Raw genomic sequence first — 25,017 nt, 5'->3', positions numbered from 1 at the left:
ATGCTTGTCGCATAAAGGGTGATAAGATATGACTTCACTCTTTCATTTCTTTATTTCTCTTTTGTTGTTTTTAAATTTCTGCTTAAAATTTTTTTCGTTGAAGATGTTATAGCTGTTGATGCATGACATACATTGTTAAATTTTACTGATTTTCCCAAAAATTTAAAATGAACTTTTCCTCACATGTGGGCTTAAACTATCTTTTATTAGTTGAGCTCCAACATATGGAATTTTAAATATGTTTCGATACCATGGTAAATTACTGATTCTTAAAAAAAATAAAAAAAAATAAAAAAAAAACTTGAGTTGATGAAAAATGGTAAATTTAATCATTTAACCACATAATTTTAACATATATCAATATGATACACATATGTTATGATAGAAAAACAACAACAGTAGAAGTCTCAATGGTTCCTTTTTTTCCTTTTAGTTACAGGTAGATTTGATGCGAAAGTAAATCATTTTTTCTAGGTTTGATATGCGTCCAGAGTTTCAGTGCATTGAACGCACAAAATGCATCAAAAAGTAGTCGCATATTAGTCATTAAGGCACTGGATGGAAACCTTACCTATTCTTTCTTTGAAATTTGGTACTAATACCTAGGGCAGGTGATTATCCATTGATGGATGCAGTATTAGTGACGAGACTAGACACTAATTTCTGTACCAAGAAGAAGCTAATAGCAATACCAAAGAGAAAGACATGACACCAATATATTGATAATTTTCAAAATACCATACACATGGAACCCCACTTACCAAAAATAAGAGACCCTCAAATCACACTACTAAAATAATTTACACAAGAGTCGAGCCTATCCACCAATGCCCACCCTACACATAACTATGGAAGAACCTCCCCACTAGTATCTTCTTTTCCATATTTGGTACACACATATCTTACTATTATTTTGTCCCCACCCATTGTTTCAATCACTAAAGTCAAGCAACATCAAATAATATCTTAGGAAAAAAAAAAAGAGAGGAAGGAAGGAAAGGAAAATGCAATTATGTCAATTTTGTGTGGGGATTCCTATTCCCTAGTAGAAGATGCGTATGACCATGGGCAAGCATAGAAGGTGATCCTTGAACTGTGGAAAAAGTTTTTCTTTTCCACGTAAAGAAACAATTATAGAGAGGTGGAAAAGAGAAAAAGTGAAAACATTGAAGAGATATTGGGGTGGGTGGGTGGGTGGCTAAGTGGGCTACTTGGTACTGCCCTTGGATTTTACCATAAATAGGAACTTATGTTTTGTGCTAGTGGGGAACCTAGTTCTCTCCTTCCATTAGTCACCTGACTTTGACAATTCTCTAATAGCATCCCATTGGTTTCGAGATAAATAAATAAATAAATAATGGCCGTCTTGTTGTGTTGTGGGGGTGGCCATTGATTCAATTTCACATCATGTTTGAAAAGACAAAACACCAAAAAAAAAAAAAAAAAAAAAACTAAAGAGAAATGCTATGTTTATGATATTTTTACAACAAATTTTAAATGGTAGGTTGTTATTGGTTGTTACTGATGAGAAAAATGATAACTTACGATTTATAATTTGTTGTGAAAGTATTGTAAAAATATTATAAACGTAACATTTTTCAATATTAAAAAAACCTAAGCCAGAGAAATATTATGCACCAAGAAACAAGTACTTTTTACTGTATACTAAGGAGGTGTTTGGTTCATTATTATGTGCTCTTAATGTGATGCACATTATGATAATTGTGACGTTAAGAATTTTGGTTTATTTTATTTTTTCTAATATCACTATAATTTAAAATTATAAAATATATCATATCATCTTAATCTCATTACTTTTCTAAATAATGTAATGTTTTATTCTTATGTTAAAATTACAATAATATAATATTAAGCATAATGTAACGCCAAACCAAACGCCTCCTAATTGATTTAACACCAGCCCAAGCTTCAATTGGGTTTACTCTTAGAATATGTACTCTAAGCCTACTTTCATTAGCACCGTTAAACACACAGATCCAATCCATTTCGGGCCAAGACCCCTGAGGTGTTTCAGCCTTGGATTTGGGCCGTAGCTAGATAAACCCAATATGGATTTAACGTCTTGACATGGTGAGGCCTAACAGTAATGGGCTCAGTTCATATCAGCCCAGTTTCTCATAGACCAATGTTGCTCGGTAAAAATTTATGAAAAATACATTTAATTCCAAAATACATTTAATTCCTATAATTTAAGGAAGGTATAATTCCCTTTAAAAAAAAAAACCCCTATAATTTAACAGGCTTTCAATTCAAACTCTCTAATTCTGTTAATTATAAATTAAACCCTAAACTTTTAAATATGTTTAATTTAACCATATGAATTGAAACATATTTAAAAATTTGGGGTTTAATTTGCAACTTTACAAATTCTCTCTCTCTCTCTCTCTCTCTCTCTCTCTCTCTCTCTCTCTCTCTCTCTCTCTCTCTCTCTCTCTCTCTCTCTCTCTCTCTCTCTCTCTCTCTCTCTCTCTCTCTCTCTCTCTCTCTCTCTCTCTCTCTCTCTCTCTCTCTCTCTCAAAGATTTAGGATTTAAGTTGAAACAGGTTTAACGGTTGAGGAGTTAATTTACAACTTACAAAACTATAGAATTTAAACTTGAAATTTTTCATAAATTATAGGTTTTAAATGCAATTTCCCCAAAACTATTTAGAACAAATGATTAGCCATCTTTTCATGCCAGGCTTGCCAGCATTTGTTGCCCCCAGTTGTCAAAAAGCTAGCTAGCAAGTAGCCCATAATTCAGTGCTACTTTTGAACGGGCCATGGGATGGTGACTAGGGCCATATGGGCTTTATTAGCTATTTTACGCATAATGGGTCACCTTTTTTAAGAGATGAAGAGCCGAGTCCACTTTTAGAAAACTACTCAATTTCGTCGGTTACTGCTTAGACTTAGCTCAAGCCATAATTATAAAAAGCGTCCGGTTAATGTGTATATTAATATTTAGAGTCTGTTTGGATATAACTTATTTTGCTGAAATTAAAAACTGAAAACTGAAAATACTGTAGCAAAATAATTTTTAAATGTGTGAATAGTTCCGTGGGACCCATTTTTAATAAAAAAAGTTGCTGAAAAGTGGAATTTATGGATCCGTAAACAGTACACAGATATACTATTTGCAGTAGAAAAGTCAACATTTGCGGTTACTGTTTATGAAACAGTACATGAACAGTAACCGCATTTCCTAAAACGCGTGAAAAAAAAAAAAAAAAAAAAAAAAGGAAGGAAAACGTAAAACGTGCAAACTAGCTAACGCAACACATTATCCAAACATCACCTAAGTCATCTATTTTTAGAAGCATTTTTTCATAAATTTAAAAAAGTTATTAATATTTTTTCAATTTTTAAGATTTTTTTTTTTCAAAAATGGTTAATTATTGTGTGCCCTTAGGACACACATTAGCAAAATTCTTATAAAAATTAATTATAGTCAATCTTCTCATGATGGTATGTTTAGATATCGCTTATTGCTGAAAATTAAAAACTGAAAACACAGTTGTAAAATAATTTTTAAATGTGTAAATACTGCTGTGGGACTCAGTTTTAAAGTTGTTTTTGCTGAAAAAAGTACTTATGGATCCCATAAAAAGTGCACGGGACCTACAAAAAAAACGCTTATTGCTGGGAAATGCAGACGCATAGAGGCCGTATGGTAACATTGTTCTAGTAACGTTGTTTATATTTTTTGAAAATACTTGTGGATGAAAATATGTATAATGTTATTTAAAAACTGAAATCATGTGTTTAAACACATGTATATAGTATTTCAATGCAATCCAAACGGATACTAAGGTTTTTTTTTTTTTTTTTTTCATTTTCTTATAAAATATAATTTTTGTATTAAAAAAAATTCCTCTTCTTTCTCTCTCACTCTCACTCTCACTGCAAATGGCATCAGAGAAGTAAATAATAGAGAATCTAATAAATCTAGACCTACACTTGCAATAAATAATATACATCTCAAAACCAATGCCATATAATAGCTTTTATTGACTGCCTTCCATTATTTATCAAGGAAGAAATATTTATCATAAAGAGAAATGCTGCTATCTGTAAGAAATATAGGTTTTATTGACTGACATCCATTATTTATCAAGGACGAAATGTTTTATCATAAAGAGGAATGCTGCTATCTGTAAGAAATATAGGTTATATTGACTACCTTCCATTAATTGGCTCATCGATCACTTTGTACACTTTCAGTATCAGAGTTCAAGACTGGAGCTAAAATTAGGAGACAAGAGAATAACCAATATAAAAAGGTTCACACAAATAAGAGAATTTCATGAACTGTATCAAATATCCAACATTTTAACAAATTTTGTGATGGTAGAAGAACTTTATTCAATTATCATTTTTAGTATATGTTTGGATTCAGATTATTTGTAGCGCGTTTTGCGTCTATGTGTTTTTTTTTTTTTACCAAAAGCACGTGAACGCAAACTTGCCAATGGGTCCCGTGCACTATGCACGGGACTCCCTACCACTTTCAACGTCCACACATTTCACTGAAATGGCACTGTTAGTGGGTCTTGTGCACTATTTACAGGAACCACGAACATCTTTTTTACCAAAAATTTAATTAAAAATGGGTCCCACGGCACTATTCACATATTTAAAAATTATTTTGCTACAGTGTTTTCAGTTTCAGTTTTCAACAAAATAAGCTATATCCAAATGGACCCTTAGTATTTCTTTTAAATTAGTCTTACTTATTGTTATACAAATTACTCTCTCTCTCTCTCTCTCTCATCTTGTTTTAAGCTAAATTACAAATTAATCTATTTAACTTTGACATGTTTTCAATTTAACCTTTAGTATTTTAACTTCCATTTGTTCCAACTTTGTCATTTTGTCCAATTCACACCCACCAAAATGGATTGTTTGAAAAAGTTAAAAAATACTAAAACTAATGACAAAATTAGATGGAATGACTAGATTGAAAACAACTTTTAGAGTTAATGGATTTTTTTTTTTTTTTTTTTTGAGAAAATTTAGTTAGATTAGAAATTAACACACAGGTGAGAGGGAAGTAAGACTCATAAGAGCTTACAATACTTATCCCATCAAAAGGGCCTATCTTTTGAGGGAATAAGCAAGGCTTATAAAGTCTTACGCTCTGTTTGTTTCGCTGAAAAACCTTCTATAAAAATAGTTTTTCACATTTTCCAGTGTTTGGTAACACAAAAAAAAACCTAGTCAATGGAAAACTATCTTTGGTCAACGGAAAACCTTAATAAAAATAAAACTTATTTTCTATAGATTGTTTTCCAAAATATTTTTTTGGAAAACAATCTCTCTCTCACGTGTTGTATCTCTTATAAATATTATCTTCGTCTATAGTCGTGGGAAACATAATTTTTTGGCATCTTCTCTCTCTCATGGTAAATTTTCTCACTTTTTCTCTCTTTCCTTTGCTTTTTATCTCCTCACACCCTCACTGTCACTAACTATAATCTCTCCTGTTCCCATATATCTCTCTCTCTAACTGTCTCTCTTCTCTCTTTTTTCCATGTTTCTCTTCCCCTCTGTAACACAATTCTCTGATTAGATTTTTTTTTTCCTGCGGTCAATAGCTCCAACTTGCAAAGGAGAACAAATTTGCAGTGGTTATTATTTCATTCCTCTCTACCAAAATCACAATTCTTTGCTTTGAATTTCAAGCTTAGTTTTCTTTTTTTCTCTAAGAAATTTTTGGTTTGATGGATTCCAAGCAAAAGTTACTTCTTTTCATACATAAAGTGCAATAAAATAAAATAAAATAAAAATAAAAATAAAAAGAAGAAGAAAGAATGAATGAAGTAAAAGATGAAAATTTTAAACATAGTACCTATATTACTCTAAATTGCTTTTACATGAGACAATCTTTACCATAGATTAATAATATTGTTATATAATGAATGATAATTGTTTAAGAGAATTGCATTTGTTGGCAAATACTTTTTTTGTTGGCAGATACTATACAGTGGTGATATATTATACAGTATATTATGTAAATACATAATTTAGAGTAATATTGAAGACTTGTGACTTACCACAGTAAACAATTAGTATATCAACAAAAAGAGTAGACAATTAAAAATTATTGTTATTTATATTTATTGAAAATGTATTCCCCTGTCAAATTTATATATATAGACAAATGGTTGATATGTGTGTGTGTGTGTGTACATATGTTACTGTCTATATATATGAGCAAGATGGGTGGTAGAGATCATGAAAATTTGACAACTAATTAATTTTGATTGTATCTGTTGTCAAAATTTTAGCATAAAAACCAAATTCATTATTGGTTTTTTATTTATAATGATTACATTAATTAGTTTACATAATATACATATTTTAAATTATGCAAGAAATATTAAAAAAAAATTGCATACAAACACCCGAAAACATTTTCAAGATCATTTTCAAGGTCGTTATCAAACACTGGAAAATGAGACAGTTTTCTAGAAAATACTCTTTGGAAAATGAACAATTTTTCAGAAAATGTTAATATTGAAACAAACAGAGCGTACTACTAAAGTTAATGGATTATAATTGTTAAAAATGCATTTTAAAGGACTGTATTGAAAAATATCAAAGGTATGGACCTTACGGTATAATTTGTAATTTAGCTTTCATATTAATTTTTTTAGTTTAGTTACAAACTGTTGTAAGTCGTACTGCTTTTTTGCCAAACTATGTCAATAGTTTTGCAATTTAATAACGCTCTTCTTTCTTTCTTTTTTCTCCAGCCAAAAAAAAAAAAAAAAAAAAAAATTACGCCCAAAATTAATGCATTTACTGCGGATTGAGTATCTATCACTACCTAATCTAGGTTCTAGAATTTGTTATTAGTCTTCCTCGAGTCATTTTCATTATGAATGGAAATTGGAACACATCATCTTTGTTTAGTTTTCCATGTCCATCTTTCAAAGATGCTTCAAGATGTGGGAATCTCAAGAGTTAAGATGCCTCTGACTTTATAATATAAAATGGTGCTCACTGATTAGTATAAAATGGGAATTTTACTGCTATAAGCCCACTGAATTTTGAAATAAATATATATATTTAGATTGAAGGAAGAAAAAAAAAAAAAAAAAGGATAAACTACAGAAAAACTCATATGTTATTCCACAAAATAAGGAACCCATTAAGTTTTTAAGTGCAATACTTAATAATACTCTGTGACATGTGTAAACCGTAAATTATGTAACGCTTAAACACTCTTTCATTTGTGAGACCCACGAGTTTTGGATTATAGATTATGAAAATTGAATGATATCACTCAGTTTTTTCACTTTTTTGCCAATCCTAACAGCCTCTTAACCTCCTGTTGTTTTTGAACGTAACACAAAACTTCCATGTAATATTGTTTGGTGTTCACAAATTTTAGTGAGTGTGACAAAATTAACGATTTACATATAAAACAATACTGTATGAGATTATTGCATTTAAAATTGAAGAGACATCCGTATTTTACTTAGAAATTACATGGGAGTTTTGTACGCTCTCAAAAGAATTATAAGAATAAGGCAAAAATGGCTCTACTACGTACCTTGACACATTGTGTCAAAGACAAACCCCACTTTCGAGGAAATAAACAAGCTTATATAAACAAACAAGACTTACGGAATTGAAAAACTTGTTAGAAACGTATGGGCCTCATATGGGGTCTAATATTTGCCTTTGAGGCATCCTTCGAATGAATCCATAAATGGCACTGCTGTAGCCCGTAGTGCACTGTGTTTGTTTGCCAATTTAACATTTAATATATATATATATATATATTTTTTTTTTGAAGTGACATTTAATATATTCTATTTTTGAGGAAAACAATTAATATATTCTAATCAGACTAATTAATAATACAACCATATTCCTATATATATATATATAATAAATAAAAAATAAACATATTTAACAATTAACATAATCTAATTGGGTTAGTTCATTACACCATCCAAAAAATAATTAAAAGATAAGTTTGGTGGTGCAATGAGGGTCCTAGTTTGGAGTCTTTGGACCAAACACCCCTTTAAAATTATTTATTTGTTGAGTTGATAGTTGAAACTGACCATTTGGTGGGTTATAAAATGAACCCATTTATATTAGGCCTATTTTAATTATATATTGGTGATTTCCATTAAAGTTGCAGTTCACAGCAATTTGATTTGAACATAGTTGTTGAAAACAAATGTAAGAGAAAGGTCATTATGGACTCAACCCCCTTTAAAAATTAATAATTTGTTGAGTTGATATCTGATGCTGACCATTCTGTAACTTAATAAAATGAACCTATTTATGTTAGGTATATTTTCATTATTGGTGATTTCACTTAAAGTTGCAGACCATAGCAATTTAATTTGAGCATAGTTGTTGAAAAAAAAAGAAAAAAGAAAGATAAGATGTAAGACAAAGGCCATTATCGGCTCAAACCCCTTTCAAATTAATAATCTGTCGAGTTTTTTTTTTTTTTTTTTGGAGAAATAATAATTTGTTTGAGTTGATAGATGATATGACCATTTTGTAAGTTAATAAAATGAACCCATTTATATTAGGTATGTTTTCATTATTGGTGATTTATATATATCTAATTAAAGTCAAATCTAGGAAAAAATTCAATTAGATTTTAAATTGGATTTTAATTATTGTATAATTTTGTACTACATGTCCTATTTAATTTTTTTTATAAGTGAGTTAATGTTGTGTATATAACAAAAAGTCTAATATTAATAAATAATTAAAAATCTAATAAAAAAAGAGTAATACTATAGTTATAAACTATTTTACAACATTTTTACAAAATGTTGATTTGGTCAACTTTTTATTGATTTTTATCTAAATCCTACCATTAATATCACTTTTTCATTTACCAATAATCACTCGTCACATCAGCAGTTTGTAAAAAATTTTGTAAAATAGTTTTTATCCCTAGCATTATTCATAAAAAAAATAAAATAAAAAAACTTATATGTGTATCCAAAAAAAAAAAAAAACTATAAGAAAAGAAAGAATAAATCTCATGTATATATTTATGGTTAAAAAAAAAAAATGTGCATTTGCTAAAGTTGTAGACTATAGCAAATTAAATTTGAACCCAGGTTTTCTCGAAAAAAAAAAAATCGAACCAAATTGTAGAAAAAGAAAAATGGTAAGAAAAAGGTGATTATGATTATGGAGTCACCAACGGGCAAATCATTTAAATTTGAAAATTGAAAACAACACTCCAACAAAAAGAGAAAACGATTGTAGTTAAAATAATAAGAGAGAGAAATGAAAAGGAAAAAAAAAAGTGATTAATCATGCTTTATCCCTGGTCACATGGAAAAGAAGCTAGAAAGTGAAAAAGCTGGGTGTGTCCACACACACACAGCCACACTGGTATAGAGGAACAACAATTATGATCTTCGGTGGGTTGTATTACCTATTTTCATGACCCCATGAAAAGTATGTTCTACCATAGAAAAAACAATTGCACCCCACACCAAAAACCTCTGACCAATAAATGAATGAAATCAATAAGGTGACCCCACATCAGAGCAACAGTTTATTCCCATTAACATTTTTTTTTTACCTAAATATATTGTACTATATAGTTGACTATGACATTCATTCTTTTTTCATTAATATACTTTTTTTTTACCCTTTGGAGTTTACAATTTCTAATTTTTACTGACTGTTAAGTTATGAACACCAACCAAAAGAAAAGAACATGACAAAATTTCATCTTATTATATAAATCTTAGGAGATGAAGTCTGTGTCCAGCGTTTTTTTGTATTAAACACAATACGATTCGAATATGTGTTTAATTTTGAACATATGTCTACATTGAACATGCTACAATAACTGTGCATAACTGGACACAAGCCGTATCCAATCTTATGTATCCAATCTTATGTAACTGGTCTGCCCATAACTTAAGATCTACTATTATATATATATATTTTTAGTTTAATCCAAATGTCAAGAGGTGAGGACGTTCTTTGGAATATAAAATTTCTAATTTTTATACGTTGTGAGCACCAACCAACAGAACATGACAAAATTTTATCTTATCATATAAATCTTAAGTAACAGGTCCTGTCCATAACTTAAAGTCTACTATTCTATATTTTTAAGTTTAATCCAAATGTCAAGAGGTGAGGACGTGACTGTGCAAATAAGAACATTCCAAACCACAATCTTCTACAAAACCAGAACATGTTAATCATCAAACTTTGGCTCTTTATGCTATTAAAAAAGAGGGTTAGAGGAATATCTATAACGTAAGCTTAAGTATCCAACTAAAAATTTTAAGGAAAAAAAAAGTAGAAGAAAGCAAAAGTAAAATGCGAAACACCTTCTCCAAGCTAAAATTTGAAAAGTGCCAAAAAAAAAAAGTAAAAAAAGTAAAAATGAATTGGTCCAAAAATCCTACTTTAAAGTAAATAAATAAGATACATATATACTCTAGTTTAAAATTCATGACACTCGATGATTCTTCCTTACCACTAGCTCAAGACAATTTTTTTTTTTTTTTTTTTTATTTTTAGAGAAGGATAAAACGAGTCCTAAACATCCAGCTTTTTTTAATAAACAATTATATATAGTTACATATTATAATTTAAAACTTGTGATATCTGTTTGAAGATAATTCTTTTCAAGGGTTTCCTTCTTCTGAGTAATGCAAGGATAAATTACTTTTTAAGCCTTAAAATTATGGTTATGTTTCATTTAAATCTTAAACTTTTAAAATGGTTTATTTAAACCTCAAAATTTCTAAAAACATTTCATTCAAACATTCTATCAGTCTTTTTATCAATTAACTCCATTAAATTTAAACATCATGTGATCAATTGGTTGAAATATTTTGAAAGTTTAAGGTTGAAATAAGACACATGCAAAACTCTAAAGTTAAAAAATAATTTATTTAAAAAAAAAAATCAATGGTTGAGAGCAAGAGAGGTGATTTAAATTCTAAACGCCTTTATTAGAAATACAAAAAACTGCCATACAAGGTTCTTGATTATTAGTTTTTTAGTAGATAAATTAAACCAATTGAGATAAATGGAATGCATCTCAACATTCAACTTTATAATAATACTCAAATTTTCTCAACAAAAATATAAAAAATAAACTGTTTGTGATTGCTGATAAACTAATAATCCATTGTGTGGGGGGGAAAATTTTGTACACTAACACCAAAAAAAAAAAAAAAACCAAATCCAAAAATAGTGGTGACGTGTGAAGACCATAGATTTCCACGTGTACAACGTTATTGATAATAAAACAGTAGGGCCCACAAAACCAAAACCCCCAAAACCCACAGGCCTCTCTCACTTTTCAGAGTTGGTAAGACACAACTCTCTCTTCTTTCTTTCTGCTCTTAGCTTGAGTTTTACAGCAAACATAGAAAGCGCACAAAAGAAGAGAGAGAGAGAGAGAGAGACTTTAGAGCTCTCTATCTCTCTATTTTTTTCATAGAAGCATGCAAACTCAAAACCATTTCATAGTACTTTTCATTTCTACCCTTCACAATTCACTCACCACTCATTATTCTCTCTCTTCTTCCTCTGCCTTTGGTCAACCTTTGACTTTTCACGTTCATGGCGGTCTCAGACGTCGAAGCAGTGCTAGAGTTCTTGAGGAAAAATGGGTTTTCGGAGGCCGAGTCAGCTCTCAGACAGGATATGATTGAAAAGGGTCATCTGGGTGCCTTTGATTTCGAGAAATTCTTCTTTCCAATGGTGCCACCTCCGCCGCCGGTGAGAATTCCGTCCAGTGTACGGCGAACGGAGATCCAGGGTGCTGCAGCTGAATCTTCAAGATCGAGTTCTAAGTCCGAAGATGATGAGTTTGTGAGCATGGGGTCTTCTACTTCGGATGTGTGTTCTTCAGGTACTTGTTCTTACATTGAGTTTTATGTTAAAACTTAGTACTTTTTGTACATTTATTTTTTGGTTCTAAATGGTGAAACATTATGGCCCAGAAATCAACATGGTTGTTCTTTTTTGGTCAGAGGAATTAATGATTATATGCTCTTTTTATGTGTTTTGGTTAACATATTGTGCCGATCTTTATTCATCTGGTAGTACTTTCGTTTTGATAGAGACGTGACTGAGACTCTATCCAAGCGTATCAGAAAACAAGATTTTATTTGGTATACTATAGATTTTCACAGCACTTGTTCATGTTGGTGAACTTTAGTTGTTCCTATTCCCTCACATATGTCAAGTTGTTTACTTGTAATCTATCGTTAAGAGTTTTTTTTTTTTTTTTTCATCAAGTGCGAGCCTAAATTAGTTTTAGAAAAGTAGGCTTGATTGTGATCTAATTTTAGCATAGTCTGGCATCATTCTCTTTCTCAAGAAACAGAATCGTTTGCTTTACTTTCATTATGTTCCTACCACTTTCTTTTGTATAATTATCTAAGCACTTCATTGGTAAAAACTTGCAACTTCAAAGTTTTGGAGTATTTGGAATTGACCTTTAGCAAGTAAAAGAGAGTATGACTTCGAGATAGAATAGAATGGCAGGAAAGAATATATGTGGCCGATCCTGACTAATTTGTTGAGAATCTATAGCCGATCCAAAATTTTTTGGAACTAAGGCTTGGTTGTTGTTGTTGTATTCTTTCATATGATTTAAGTTTTAACCATCACTCTGATTGCCACTTGTGTCCTTTGTCACATATGCTTCTTTGATATGTGCATTTCAAAGGCATGTTTGTGACCAACTGGTCATAGAGAAGAGAATGCAGTAGTACTAACTTGTTAAATTGCAAAGTTGAAGTAGTCATTCCTTATTGTTTCTTATGCTTCCCATCATTTTTCTTCTCTGTTTGTCGGTAGTGCATTGGAGCAGTCTCAAAAGTTTTTATGAATGCAGAGTTCGTAAACCCATATGGTGTTAGATCTACATCTCAAGATGCTTCTGAAGTTTCATCAGAGAATTTATCTCAATTCGGCACAGCACGCGATTATCCTGATTTTGATTTGCAAAATGACTTGTTTTGGTATGATGAGAAAGACAATGGGGACTTCATGACTCCCAGCTATGAAGGGCCAGACTTCTTTGGCTGTCCAAGTGAAGATAAGTTTGTGATGACTTCAGAGAACAAGAAGCAACATGAGGACTCAACGGAAAAGGAATGTCTTTTTTATATTTCTCCCTTGAATGATGAAAATGAGCTGCATGTGGTGGACTATTATCATGTTGATAGTAATAATGAGCATGCAGGGTGCACTAAGGGGGAATCCAAAGGTTCTGCTTCTTATTGTTCAACCCCTTTCTGCAAATGCTGTGCAGGAGCTGGAGGATTTTATGGTGGAAATCCAGCAGACTACAGCAATCTGAGCTCAAAAGAAACTGATTTGAATGATATTCAGTTAGAGTTTGTAGGGGATATTCCCGCTGATTGTGACTCTACTGCACAACATAAAATAAACAAAACTACCTACTCTGTTAAAAGGGGTTCCACAAATGACTGGGTTGAAGATTGTAAAGGTTCCCCTGACTTTCACATTAAGGTTGCTGAGAAGGATTTCATACCAAATGGAATTGAAAGCTATGAATTTGAAGATGGTGGAAAGGTAAATGCAGAACCCCAGGAGCCTGATGCTGCTGCAGAAGGAGAGGATGTTACTGATGAACTTCTAATGTACAATACTAACGATGATGAATATGAAGTATTTGACCTCAGAATCATACACAGAAAAAACAGGTTAGTTGGAAATTCTTTCTTTTTTCTTTGAGAATTTTTTCTTTTTTTGCAATTTGTCTGGATTGACTTGTTTTGGGCTTTGGAGCACACGATCCCTTAGAAGTTTGGTTGTAGTCATCAAATGTTTCATACTGTTAGTTCTCTGTTTGATAGAGATTTGAAGCTTGTGTATTTGCAGGTTGATATGTAGCAATCAGTTGTACTCATGTGTTATGCCTCTACAGGACAGGATTTGAAGAAAACAAGGATCTGCCTATTGTGATAAATACTGTCATTGCCGGCAGATATTACGTAACAGAGTACCTGGGTTCGGCCGCTTTTAGTAAGGTTGTTCAGGCACATGATCTTCACACAGGAATCGATGTTTGCCTTAAGATCATAAAAAACGATAAAGATTTTTTTGACCAGAGTTTAGATGAAATTAAACTTTTAAAGCTTGTCAACAAGCATGACCCTGCTGATGAACGCCACATTTTGCGTCTTTATGACTACTTTTATCATCAGGTATGTCCTTGTGGCCCAGCATTAGCTCAAAGTGATTTTTTTTTTCTTTTTGCTTTATGTGACTCAGATAACAAATGTATTTTATATTTTTATTGAACCTACATTTCAAAATCATATAATTTATGTGTCTTTTTGTCTGTTTGGTATGTATATAGACATCTTAAATAGGCTCGCTAAGCTAATCCTGGTAGAATGATGGATTGGATATTTTACAATTAGCATGCTATTAAAATGTAGCTTTGCAACATAGCATAAAACTACCTTTCTTGAATAATGCAGGAGCATCTCTTCATTGTTTGTGAACTCCTCCGGGCAAACTTATATGAATTTCAGAAATTCAATCAAGAATCTGGTGGAGAAGCTTATTTTACCTTGAGCAGATTGCAGGTTTGTTTTATTATAATATCTACTTCCAAGGTTTCTTCAATTTGGTTCCTTCTGCTGTTTGTTTTGTTTAGACCATCAGTCTTCTGGTATAAGTGCCTTAGATTCACATGGTCCATATTTGTGACCCAGGATTTGTTGTTCTTCTCAGTAAAATTTTTATCTTCGTTACTTAGCTGTTATTAAGCCATTTTACAACCAGCATGAAATTTCGTATGCTTCAAATATTTCCACTTCACAGGTTATAACCCGTCAATGTTTGGAGGCATTGGCATACTTGCATCACTTGGGAATTATTCACTGTGATCTAAAGCCAGAGAACATACTCATCAAAAGTTACAGAAGATGTGAGATAAAGGTTATTGATCTTGGTAGCAGTTGCTTTCAAACTGACAACTTGTGCCTGTATGTACAGTCTCGTTCCTATCGAGCTCCTGAAGTAATCCTGGGCCATCCATATGACCAAAGGATTGACTTGTGGTCTCTTGGCTGTATCTTGGTGGAGCTATGCTCTGGGGAAGTATGTCTTTGTTTTGCTTTGTTATTATTATTAAATTAAAGTTAGAACATATGGTACTAACTACTTGCTTTTGAGGTCAAGCCAATTTCTAGCTCTCTTTGTGACCATTCATTTGAATATTTCAATTTCATGAAATTTATCCTGTTATTAGTGAATTATTTATGTATATGTGTTCACCAGGTGCTGTTTCCTAATGATTCAATTGTAATGATCCTTGCACGCATGATTGGGATGCTTGGTCCTATTGATCTCGAGATGTTGGAACAAGGGCAGGAGACGGACAAGTATTTCACACAAGAATATGATCTTTATCAGATAAATGAGGTTTGTTTCTCAAGTTTCCTGCCTCAATATGTGAAGTCTGTTTACATATTTTATCTAAACAAGACATTATGAATGTATAATGTCTTCCTTGCAGTTGGAAACATGACACATTAACTCAATCTCTTGCTTGTTGAAAGAGGCAGTATAAATCTGAAGTCTGATTTTTTAGAGTTTAACCCAACTTTTTCAGTTCATAGTTCTAAAATACTCTTTTGAAAGAGCTCAGCAAGTGCATAACCATAAGTGGCTAATTTGTCATGCTTTGTCAAGCGTAGACTATCACATTTTTTTCTTCTTTTCTTTCTTTTTATGTAGAATGCGGAAAATACATTCAGAAGATACTATTTATCTGTAGTGATGCTCTTATCAATAGTTTGTTTGTGTGTGTGTTGTGATGCATTAAACAAGTGGACCTATTGTTGCATATGGAATTAAACTTTAGTCTATATATGACATGCTGAGTTCAGGAAACAAACCAACTGGAGTACATAATCCCCGAGTCATCCTTGTTGGAGCATCGCCTGCAGGGTACTGATGACATGTTTATTGACTTTGTAAGAAACTTGCTTGAGATCAATCCAAAGCAGCGCCCGACAGCAGTCGAGGCACTAGAGCACCCATGGCTTTCCTACTCTTACTAGTCCAGTTCTTTCTAAAATCTCTGGAGTTCATTCTTTGTGGGATTATTTAAGTCAATTTTGATGAGTCTCATAAGCTGAGTAGCGCTTAGCATGGGAATGGAATGTGTTTCTGATTTCAGTTTTGGTTTTGTATATGCCTTTTTGTAAGGGCTTTATTGTATTGTACATTTATTTATTAAATTAACACGGTTTTTTTGTACAAAGCTTCTGCCTGATTCTTTTCGCCCTTGGTTCTTGGGGGTTTGTAAATTATCAAAGTCAAAGCACTCATTAACTAAGTAACCAGTGAGGAGGGTTGGCTGTTTGCTAGGGAGATCAGAATTAGAGAAATTATCCTTGAGGGTGATTCTCTGGTGGTTGCAAATGCTATTGCAGGAAGGTCTCCCCCACCATCTTCAATTGCCTTGATAGTTTATGGTATAACATCCCTATCATGTGAGTTTCGTGGGTTTCAAGCTTCTCACACAAGGATTGGTAACCAGCCGACACATTTATTAGCAAAACATGCTTAAGGTGTTGAGCACCATGTTACGTGGATTGAGGAGAGCTCTTGTTTCTTAAAACGTGCTCTCACTAATGATGTAATTTTTTTTAGTTTGAATTAATGAAAGTTCTGTTTTCCAATAATAATAAAAAGTTTACTGGGTGTAATAAAATAATTTCTGCACAACAATTTGGATTGTATATGCTAGCGAGTTTGAAGTTCTTGTAATGTGCTGCATTATCAAACAGTGTACAATTATTTTTTCTGTATACAATTTTTGTTCTTCTGAGCAAACGAGTTTTTTAGAGTATCATCTACACAAAACAGAACTACAGCATTTCTTGTTGGCCTTTTAATGTTCTGAGTAGTTTTAATCTAAGAGGAGCGTTTTCCTGCAGCACGGTGCTGCTGGTACATGCTGCAGCAATATAGCCCCAACATTTCAACTATGCAATATGATGTTTTAGGGTCTGTTTGGAATCCATTTATTTTGCTAAAACTGAAAACTTTTTATTGAAAGTACTGTAAATAAAAATAAAAGTTAGCTGAAATAATACAGTGAGACCTATGAATAGTACAAAAAATAAGCTGAATAGTAAAATAAGTTGACAAAAATAATCTTTGTCAACGAATACTTAGTCATAACTCCACAATTAGATGAACTAGTGGCATTGTGGCAGAGGGCAGTTTGAGTATTCTTATTGCAGGACCCCTTCGGCAGGACGAGGACCATCTGCAAATTCAAGAGGTTAGAGCGGGAAATTATTGGAACCTATTTGTTTGTTCCTTTCAATTCTCACCTCGTCATTTTAAAGTTATTAAAAGTTGTCCCTTTCCTTTGTGCACAACCTATGATGACAAAATTGTTTGGGCATCCTCTCCCTCTGGTGCTTTTGCTTTTGAGGCTAAGAATGCTCTACTTCTAGCCAAGGGAGACTCAACACACCAATCCCATTTTGCTGGATCTTGGATTTGGAAGCTAGATTCGTTACCAAAAATCCAGCATTTCTTGTGGAAATGTCTTTGGCAGAGTATTCCCACAAAAGAGGTTCTTGCTAGCTGTGGGTATATAAGAGATGTGATTTGTCAGCTTTGCAATGGTGAGAGGGAATCAATCATTCATCTTCTTAGAGATTGTCCTTATGCTAAGGCCTTCTGGGAAAGCCCACGGGCTCCTAATTTTGTTCAAAACTTCTTCTCTCTAGATCTTCAAACTTGGCTCAAGATTAATGCTGGCAACAAATCAATATGGCATGAGTTTCTCCCATGGAATATTTTCTTTGCCTTTGCTGTTTGGAACCTCTGGACCCACAGGAACAAAGTGATTTTTGAGAACAAACAGTTGAGGAGTAATATAAAAAGAGAAGTTCTAGCCGCTGCAAGTGAATTCCTCTTCTGTGCTTGCCGCACATCCATGCTCAAAAGGAAACAAATCCTGTCCAAACCCGAATTTGGATGGGTAAAGCTCAATACGGATGGTTCCTCTATAAGCAATCTGGGGCTAGCTGGTGGTGGAGGTTTAATCCAAGACCATAATGGGACGTGGATTAAAGGTTTCACCAGGTCCATAGGCCAAGCCTCTAGTGTAGATGCCGAGCTCTGGGCTTTGAGAGATGGACTTATGCTCTGTGTTAATTTAAATTTTAGCTGTTGAGATTGAATTTGATGCTATCATTTTGCTTGGTTGGGTCTCTAATAATGATAGTAGTAATTTACATCATGCCTCCCTTATTATAAATTACAAGACCCTCATCAACCAAATTCCTCAAGTGAGGGTGAAGCACTGCTATCATGAAACCAACAAATATGCGAATGCTCTGGTAAGGATGGGAGCCAATTCAGAGCAAGAATTTTTGTTATTTGATAATCCGCTTGCGGACCTTTCTATGTTATTGTTTTATGATTCTGCTAACATGTATTATGAGAGACCCTAGTCTCTATATGTAGACGTTGTTTATTGATTATCATTTTCTACTAAAAAAAAATTCAATTAATACATGGAAAAATGTAATATTATTATTTTATAAAAATATAACATAAAATTTGTAGGTGTTTTTTAAAAGTATTTTATATTTTTATAAGTTTTATGTAACTGAATATATAATATATTTGCATTCAACAACAACAACAATATATATATATATAGAGAGAGAGAGAGAGAGAGAGAGAGAGAGAGAGAGAGAGAGAGAGAGAGAGAGAGAGAGAGAGAGAGAGAGAGAGAGAGAGAGAGAGAGAGACTTACACTTGGTGTAACTCTGCAAAAGTTACACATTTTTTAGATTGTAGATTTCTAAAAGATCTAACGGTTAAAAAAATATCGTTAAATGTGATTGCTTTTCAACTTATTATTTAATTAATACTAGCATTCTCTATCTTTCTCTCTCTATCCTTATTTATTGCTTCCTAGTTTCTAGGAGATAATATTTTATTCCACACAACCTAACAAAACAAATAAAAAAAAATCTATTTTCTCTGATTTCACAACAAGTACCAATTAAAAACAAGAGTTAAATAAAAATAACTTTCAATTGCTCCTTGAAAAAACAAAAACAAAACAAAACAAAACTTCAATTTTGAGCCTATCATATACTAAACAAGCAAACCTCCCACCTTTTCATCACCAAGCAATTGAATTTTGAAAGGTAGACCTTCTAGACTTGCTGCTTCAACGTAGTCTTACCAAAACAGAAAGAAAAAAAAAAGAAAAAAAATCATATATCACACCAGATAATAATTGTGTAGGTTTGTTAAAAATTTTAATTATGTAAATGTTTTTTGTTTATATGTATCTATTAAAACATTGATAATGTAGAATTCAATTAAAAAAAAAAAGTGATAGCATGCGTTTGGATAAAAATTAAAAATTAAAATTATTTTACTATTTTTTTTTTTTACTATTTATGGATTTCACTGCACTTTTTGGTACTATTCATGAGCCCTTACTGTACTATTTCAACTAAGTGACTAACTTTTACCTTAATCTATAGTATTTTCAACAATAAGTTTTTAGTTTTAGCAAAATAAGCGGTATCCAAACAGACCCTTAGTGTATGATAGGCTCAGACTTGTTTTGTTTTTATGTTTTTTTTTTTTTTTTTTTTAAAGGACCAATAGGAAGTTTTCTTTTTTTTTAAAAAAAAATTATGGAACTTTTCTTTTGTTTTGTTTACTGGTGTTTGGCAGCCATGACCCACCGAGGTGGCCCCTATGTTCAAACTCATTTTTTTTCTTTGTTTTTTGTTTACACAAATATATACTTTTATCTTCACCGTAATTTTTTTTTTTTTTTTTAAGTTATCTGATGAGAAAAATTTATCTGATATAAAAAAAATTAAAAAAAAAAAGTTATTTGCCAGTCTAACCAGAAAATTAGATTTTTTTTTGCTTAGATTGTGTTGAACAAAATATTTTCTCTTGGAAAGCAATAAATAAGGAGAGAGAGAGAAAATGCTTGTATTAATTAGATAATAAGGTGGAAGCAATCATATTTAATGATTTTTTTTTAACTGTTAGATCTTTTTGAAATCTATGATCTAAAAAATGTGTAACTTTTGTAGAATTACACTAGGTGTAACTTGAATCCATCTCATATATAAATATATATATATATATGGATGTATGTATGATGAACTTAATTTGATAAAAAGATTTAAATTACATAATTATAATATTATTTTATATAAATAGAGAAGATTTTATTAAAATGATTTTTTTTTAAAATATTATTGTAGGGTCCTTGGCCCCAAGAGTTTATTATCTACCCATATATTGGGCCTGTGGCCCAAGCCAAGAACAAGAATTTGCCCGAGGAGGAGAAGTCTTCATCAGAGGAGACTATTTTGATGAATAAAAAGGTGGGATTTGGTCATAATAGCTCAAGAGAATGTGCCGAGAATGAAGGCGTCCTCGGCTAGACAAAACCGAAGTCCTAAGAGATGGTTTATCAGCAAGAGTGACGATCTCGAAAATTCAGTTGGAGCGGACAAGTATTGCAGAGACATCAGATAAGAAGGTCCCAAAATATCTTAGGTGAAAGTTGCTGCCTCTGCATTAAATGCACTACAGCTAACTCTTTGACTGCATTAATGTAGAGGTGATTCTTGAATAGTGGATTTTAGCCTTGCAGCTACTACATGAGGACTTATGGGGAGTGCTAATAGGACAAGTATCCAAACCAACCGTCTAGAATGCATGTGGAAGGTGGAGATGAAAGGTAAAGACAGTATAAAAGGAGAAGGAGTGAGTGAGAAAGGTGACCGAAAAAAGGAGGAAAGAAACATTGTAGCAATTGAGAATCAAACTTGTAATGTTACCTAAGAGCATTATATAAAAACCAGTGTCCTCGGACTTCGCCGATGATGTTTTTTCTTCAATATACACTCATGTATTTTCATTCTTTTGACATCAAACCTACCTAACTTGTTGTTTGGCTAACTAAAGCCCAGCTTGTCTAACTCATTCTTAACAAATTCATTGTTTTGGGTTTTTTGGGCCTAAGTCCATTCATACTTTGGGCTTAGATCTCGAATCTGGTCCTTACAATTATAATCGATTGACTAATTTGAACATATTCAAGAATATTAAAGAAAATGGATAATTACAGTAAACCCACTTGTGGTTAGGCCCGTTTTCACTGTGCCTACCCGTGGTTCAAAACTTAACACTTTGCTTACCTGAGGTGCCTTCTGTTAGGGATCTGTTACCTACCTTTTCGTTTACCATTAAAAAAACACATTTTTAAAGAAAAACAAACACAACAAAGATAAAAAAGTTAGGACTTTTTATTGTTTAAGAACTTCTTTGAGAACAAAACACAGGAATAGCACAGATCAAATGCTATTCCTGATTAAAAGTGATTTCATTGAGTATTTGTTTTTCTATTTTTGTTTTTTTTATAGATCTCTCCGACTTTTATTCAAACCAAACCAAACCCAAAAAAAAAAAAAAAATTCCAAATCCCAGAAAACAAATTACCAGAAATATATTTTGCTGTTGATCCTTGTCCTCCATTCTCTGCAACCAATCACAAAAAAAGCTCACACCCACCACAATTTTTATTTTTTATTTTAATAAAAATAATAATATAAAAAAATTCATACATACAAATATAGTTGTTGGAGATTGTGGATTCCTGCAAGTCCGGTATGTGCTAGTAATGGGGTCTCACAAAAAATCACATCCTCATCCTCCTTCTTCTCCCTCTTCCTCTCAACCTGCTGACGTGGCGATCTCAGGCAAGCGTTTTTTTTTTTTTTTTTTTCCTTTGTTTTTTGTTATTATTCATATGTGGGTTTTCGTAAAGTTTCGGCCTTTAATCTGAAACATTGGTTTTTCGTTTTAGTTTCTTGAGGGTTCGGAGTAAAAACCTAGGATTCTTGTTTTTGGATCTGTATGTTTGTTTGTTTTTTTATTTTTTATTTTGTATTTATTTAATTTTAAATTTAAATTTGAACAAACCCAGAAGTTTGAGCTGATTGTTGAATCAAAAAGTGTGAAATTGGACTAATATCGTTTGCTTACTTGAAATGTTTCAGAATTTATAAACCCTTTTGTGAATTCTTTTTTGGGTTCTGTAATTGCTTCCTAATCCACGTTTCAATGGGTTTTCCAAGTGTGGAGCATGTAATTGGATTGTTAGGAACTATTTGATGAAGTCTTTATTGAAGGAATTGTCCTATACTCCCACCTCTGTGTCATCCTCCTGATTAAAAGTGATTTCATTGAGCATTTGATCTGTGTTATTCCTGTGTTTTGTTCTTATAGAAGTTCTTAAGAAATAAAAAAAACCCTACTTTTTGATCTTTGTTATGTTTGTTTTTCTCTAAAAATGTGTTTTTCTAACGGCAAACGGAGAGGTGGGTAACAGATCCCTAACGGAAGGCACCTCAGGTGGGCAAAGTGATAAGTTTTGAACCACGGGTAGGCACAGTGAAAACGGGCCTAACCACAGGTAGGTTTACTGTAATTATCCCTAGAGAAAAAAATGTATACCCCATTGTCACACTGAAGCAGAGTCCATCCTTCATGCCTTGCATGACTGCCTTGCAAGCAAAAGGATTTGGCAGCAGTCGGGTAGGCAAGTAACAGATTCCTTTTTCTCTATCCAAAACCTTCAGGAGTGGCTTAGCTTGAATGCAAAATCTGGTCAACATCACAGCTCTAGCCCCGTTCCATGGTTTCAGGTTTTTCTCTTTGCTATATGGATGATTTGGAAAGATAGGAATCAACACGTGTTTAGGAATAAAAGTCTGAACCCAAACCTAGATAAAGCAATCTTGGACCGTGCCGTGGAGTTTGTTTTTTGCGCTTGCAATCAACCAGCTACCAAAAGGATGATCTTGAAGAGTATAAGATGGGAGAAACTGAGTGAGGGGTGGTTGACTCTCAACACTGATGGTTCGACAACAGGAAGTGGTGGGTTGGCTGGAGGTGGTGGTTTAATTAGAGATGGCAATGGCACTTGGTTAATAGGATTTGCAAGGAAGATCGGGAATGCTACTAGTTTCTTGGAGGAACTTTGGGCTCTCTGGGATGGCCTTCGCCTCTGTCTTCAAATTCAAGCCCAAGCTGTTTGTATTGAATTAGATGCGAAAGCCGTAGTTGATGCCTTACGCTTTCAAAGCTGCACTAACACTGTTATCTACTCTATCATGGAAGACTGCAGACACTTGGTTACTCAAATTCCCCAAACAAGAGTCAGACATGTGTACAGAGAAGCCAATAGATATGTGGACTTCTTAGCTAAAATAGGCACTGGCCTTCAGAATGATTTTGCTATTTTTTCTAGTCCACCTATGGATCTGCTTTCTATTTTGGAGGATGATGTCTATGGTGTTTCTGTAAACAGACTTTGTCATGATGTTTTGTCTGCTGTTTAGTTCTTAATACATTCCTTTTCTACCAAAAAAAAAAAAAAGAATACATATAACATATTATATTAAGTATAAATTATTATATAAGTTTAGAATGGTAACATTTTTTTTCTTCTAACTTTTGTAATCCATCAAGACCCTCCTCTGGAGAAAGCTTTTGTTTTAGCTTTTAATGATTCAGATGTAACTGTTACTTATATTACTCATATTTAAAATTCAATAAATGATTTCACCAAAAATAAAAAGAATGATGCATGCATCTATAGGCCTTTTGGGGAGAATTGTGGACACAAACTAAAATTCTAATGTGTCTGCTCGTCTAGTCCAAATAGAAAGCCCAGCAGAACTGTGAATGTGTACAAAAGTCCATATGGGCACCTCTCACAAAACAAAAGCGGGACATTGTGGAAAAAATAGGCAAGCAATTTTTGACTATTTTCACCTAAATTTTTTATTTTAAAAAAAAAAAAAAAAAAAAAAACGTGGATCATAAAAGTTGAAATAATTTTTTTAAGCCAGAATCTATACGACAGGAATTGATTATTGACTGAATTTTGGTAAAAGAAATTTGGACAACAATATCATGCTCAATGAAAATCTTGCTGGTAAAATTTTTATGCAAAATACAATGTTTCATAATTATCAGCATAGAAAACATGCATACAAGTGTACAGCTTTACGTACTTTCAAGATAATATTTTCAATGCTCACGTGTTTTTCCTTTTTCGTTTTTGGTAAAAGCTCACATGTTTTTCACTCAATGCAATCTATCTCTTTTTCAATATCTACACACAAATACAGCAGATTAAATAAATAAATAAAATCCTAAAACACATTTTCCAATTCTAAAATTTGGATGATGTTCAATTTTGTATCTTATTAAATTTGATATAAGTTTACAAATTTTATTTTGGAAGGAATTACAAGGAATCAATTTTGTCTCTTTGTTATTATGCCATTAAAAAAATGCATATATAACAAATAAAATATTAATATGACATGTTAAAAGGCTAATATGGCCTAAAATCAATAACAAAAAACACCCAAAAAAATTCAACTTAGTGGTGCGCACCTTTGAAGTCAGTGCAAAGTCTCTCATCTTATTTGAAACTTAAAAGATAAAACCATGGTTTTAAAAGTCGAATTGGATAGTGGAATTGGTTCATCGAGAATGAGTATAGAACCGATTTACTAAAAATCGACCATTCAATAGTAAAAATTGTCAATTCAACCTGTAAAAACTGAAAACCGAACTCATTTACAATTTTTTAACCGTTTCTATTTTTAGAACTATGGATAAATAAAACTTAGCAAAACCAGAAGTATATTTCGGGGGAACAAATGAAAGTTAGCTAAAGAAGTAAGAACTAAGAACTCCATATTTTTTTTTTTTTTGGTTGAGAAACGAACTCCATGTTATTGAGTAGAACCGAGTGTAGCACATAAAATCTCTCTCTCTCTCCTACGAATCATCACTCGTAATTATTAGCAAGGACAAAGTCTATAAAGAGCGAAAGATTGTCTCTTCTGATTGGCGGGTTCTAAATCGAAAGCCTCCTTGCATTCTTACTTTTGTCCA

General features: G+C 32.4%; 1 protein-coding gene across 1 annotated transcript; it reads left to right on the top strand.

The window, feature by feature from the left end:
* The first annotated feature begins 11,326 nt into the window (after nucleotides 1–11,326).
* LOC126697736 (uncharacterized) lies at nucleotides 11,327–16,285 on the top strand. Its single transcript, XM_050394826.1, has 7 exons — nucleotides 11,327–11,884; nucleotides 12,875–13,709; nucleotides 13,934–14,213; nucleotides 14,493–14,600; nucleotides 14,839–15,117; nucleotides 15,298–15,441; nucleotides 15,909–16,285. The coding sequence occupies exons 1-7, from the start codon at nucleotides 11,593–11,595 to the stop codon at nucleotides 16,080–16,082; spliced, it is 2,112 nt and encodes a 703-aa protein (XP_050250783.1). The 5' UTR covers nucleotides 11,327–11,592; the 3' UTR covers nucleotides 16,083–16,285.
* The last annotated feature ends 8,732 nt before the right edge of the window (nucleotides 16,286–25,017 follow it).

The sequence above is a fragment of the Quercus robur genome, chromosome 8, assembly GCF_932294415.1.
Source record: "Quercus robur chromosome 8, dhQueRobu3.1, whole genome shotgun sequence".
Taxonomy (NCBI): domain Eukaryota; kingdom Viridiplantae; phylum Streptophyta; class Magnoliopsida; order Fagales; family Fagaceae; genus Quercus; species Quercus robur.
The sequence above is the reverse complement of the archived record's forward strand: the minus strand, read 5'-3'. Positions and strand labels throughout refer to the sequence as shown.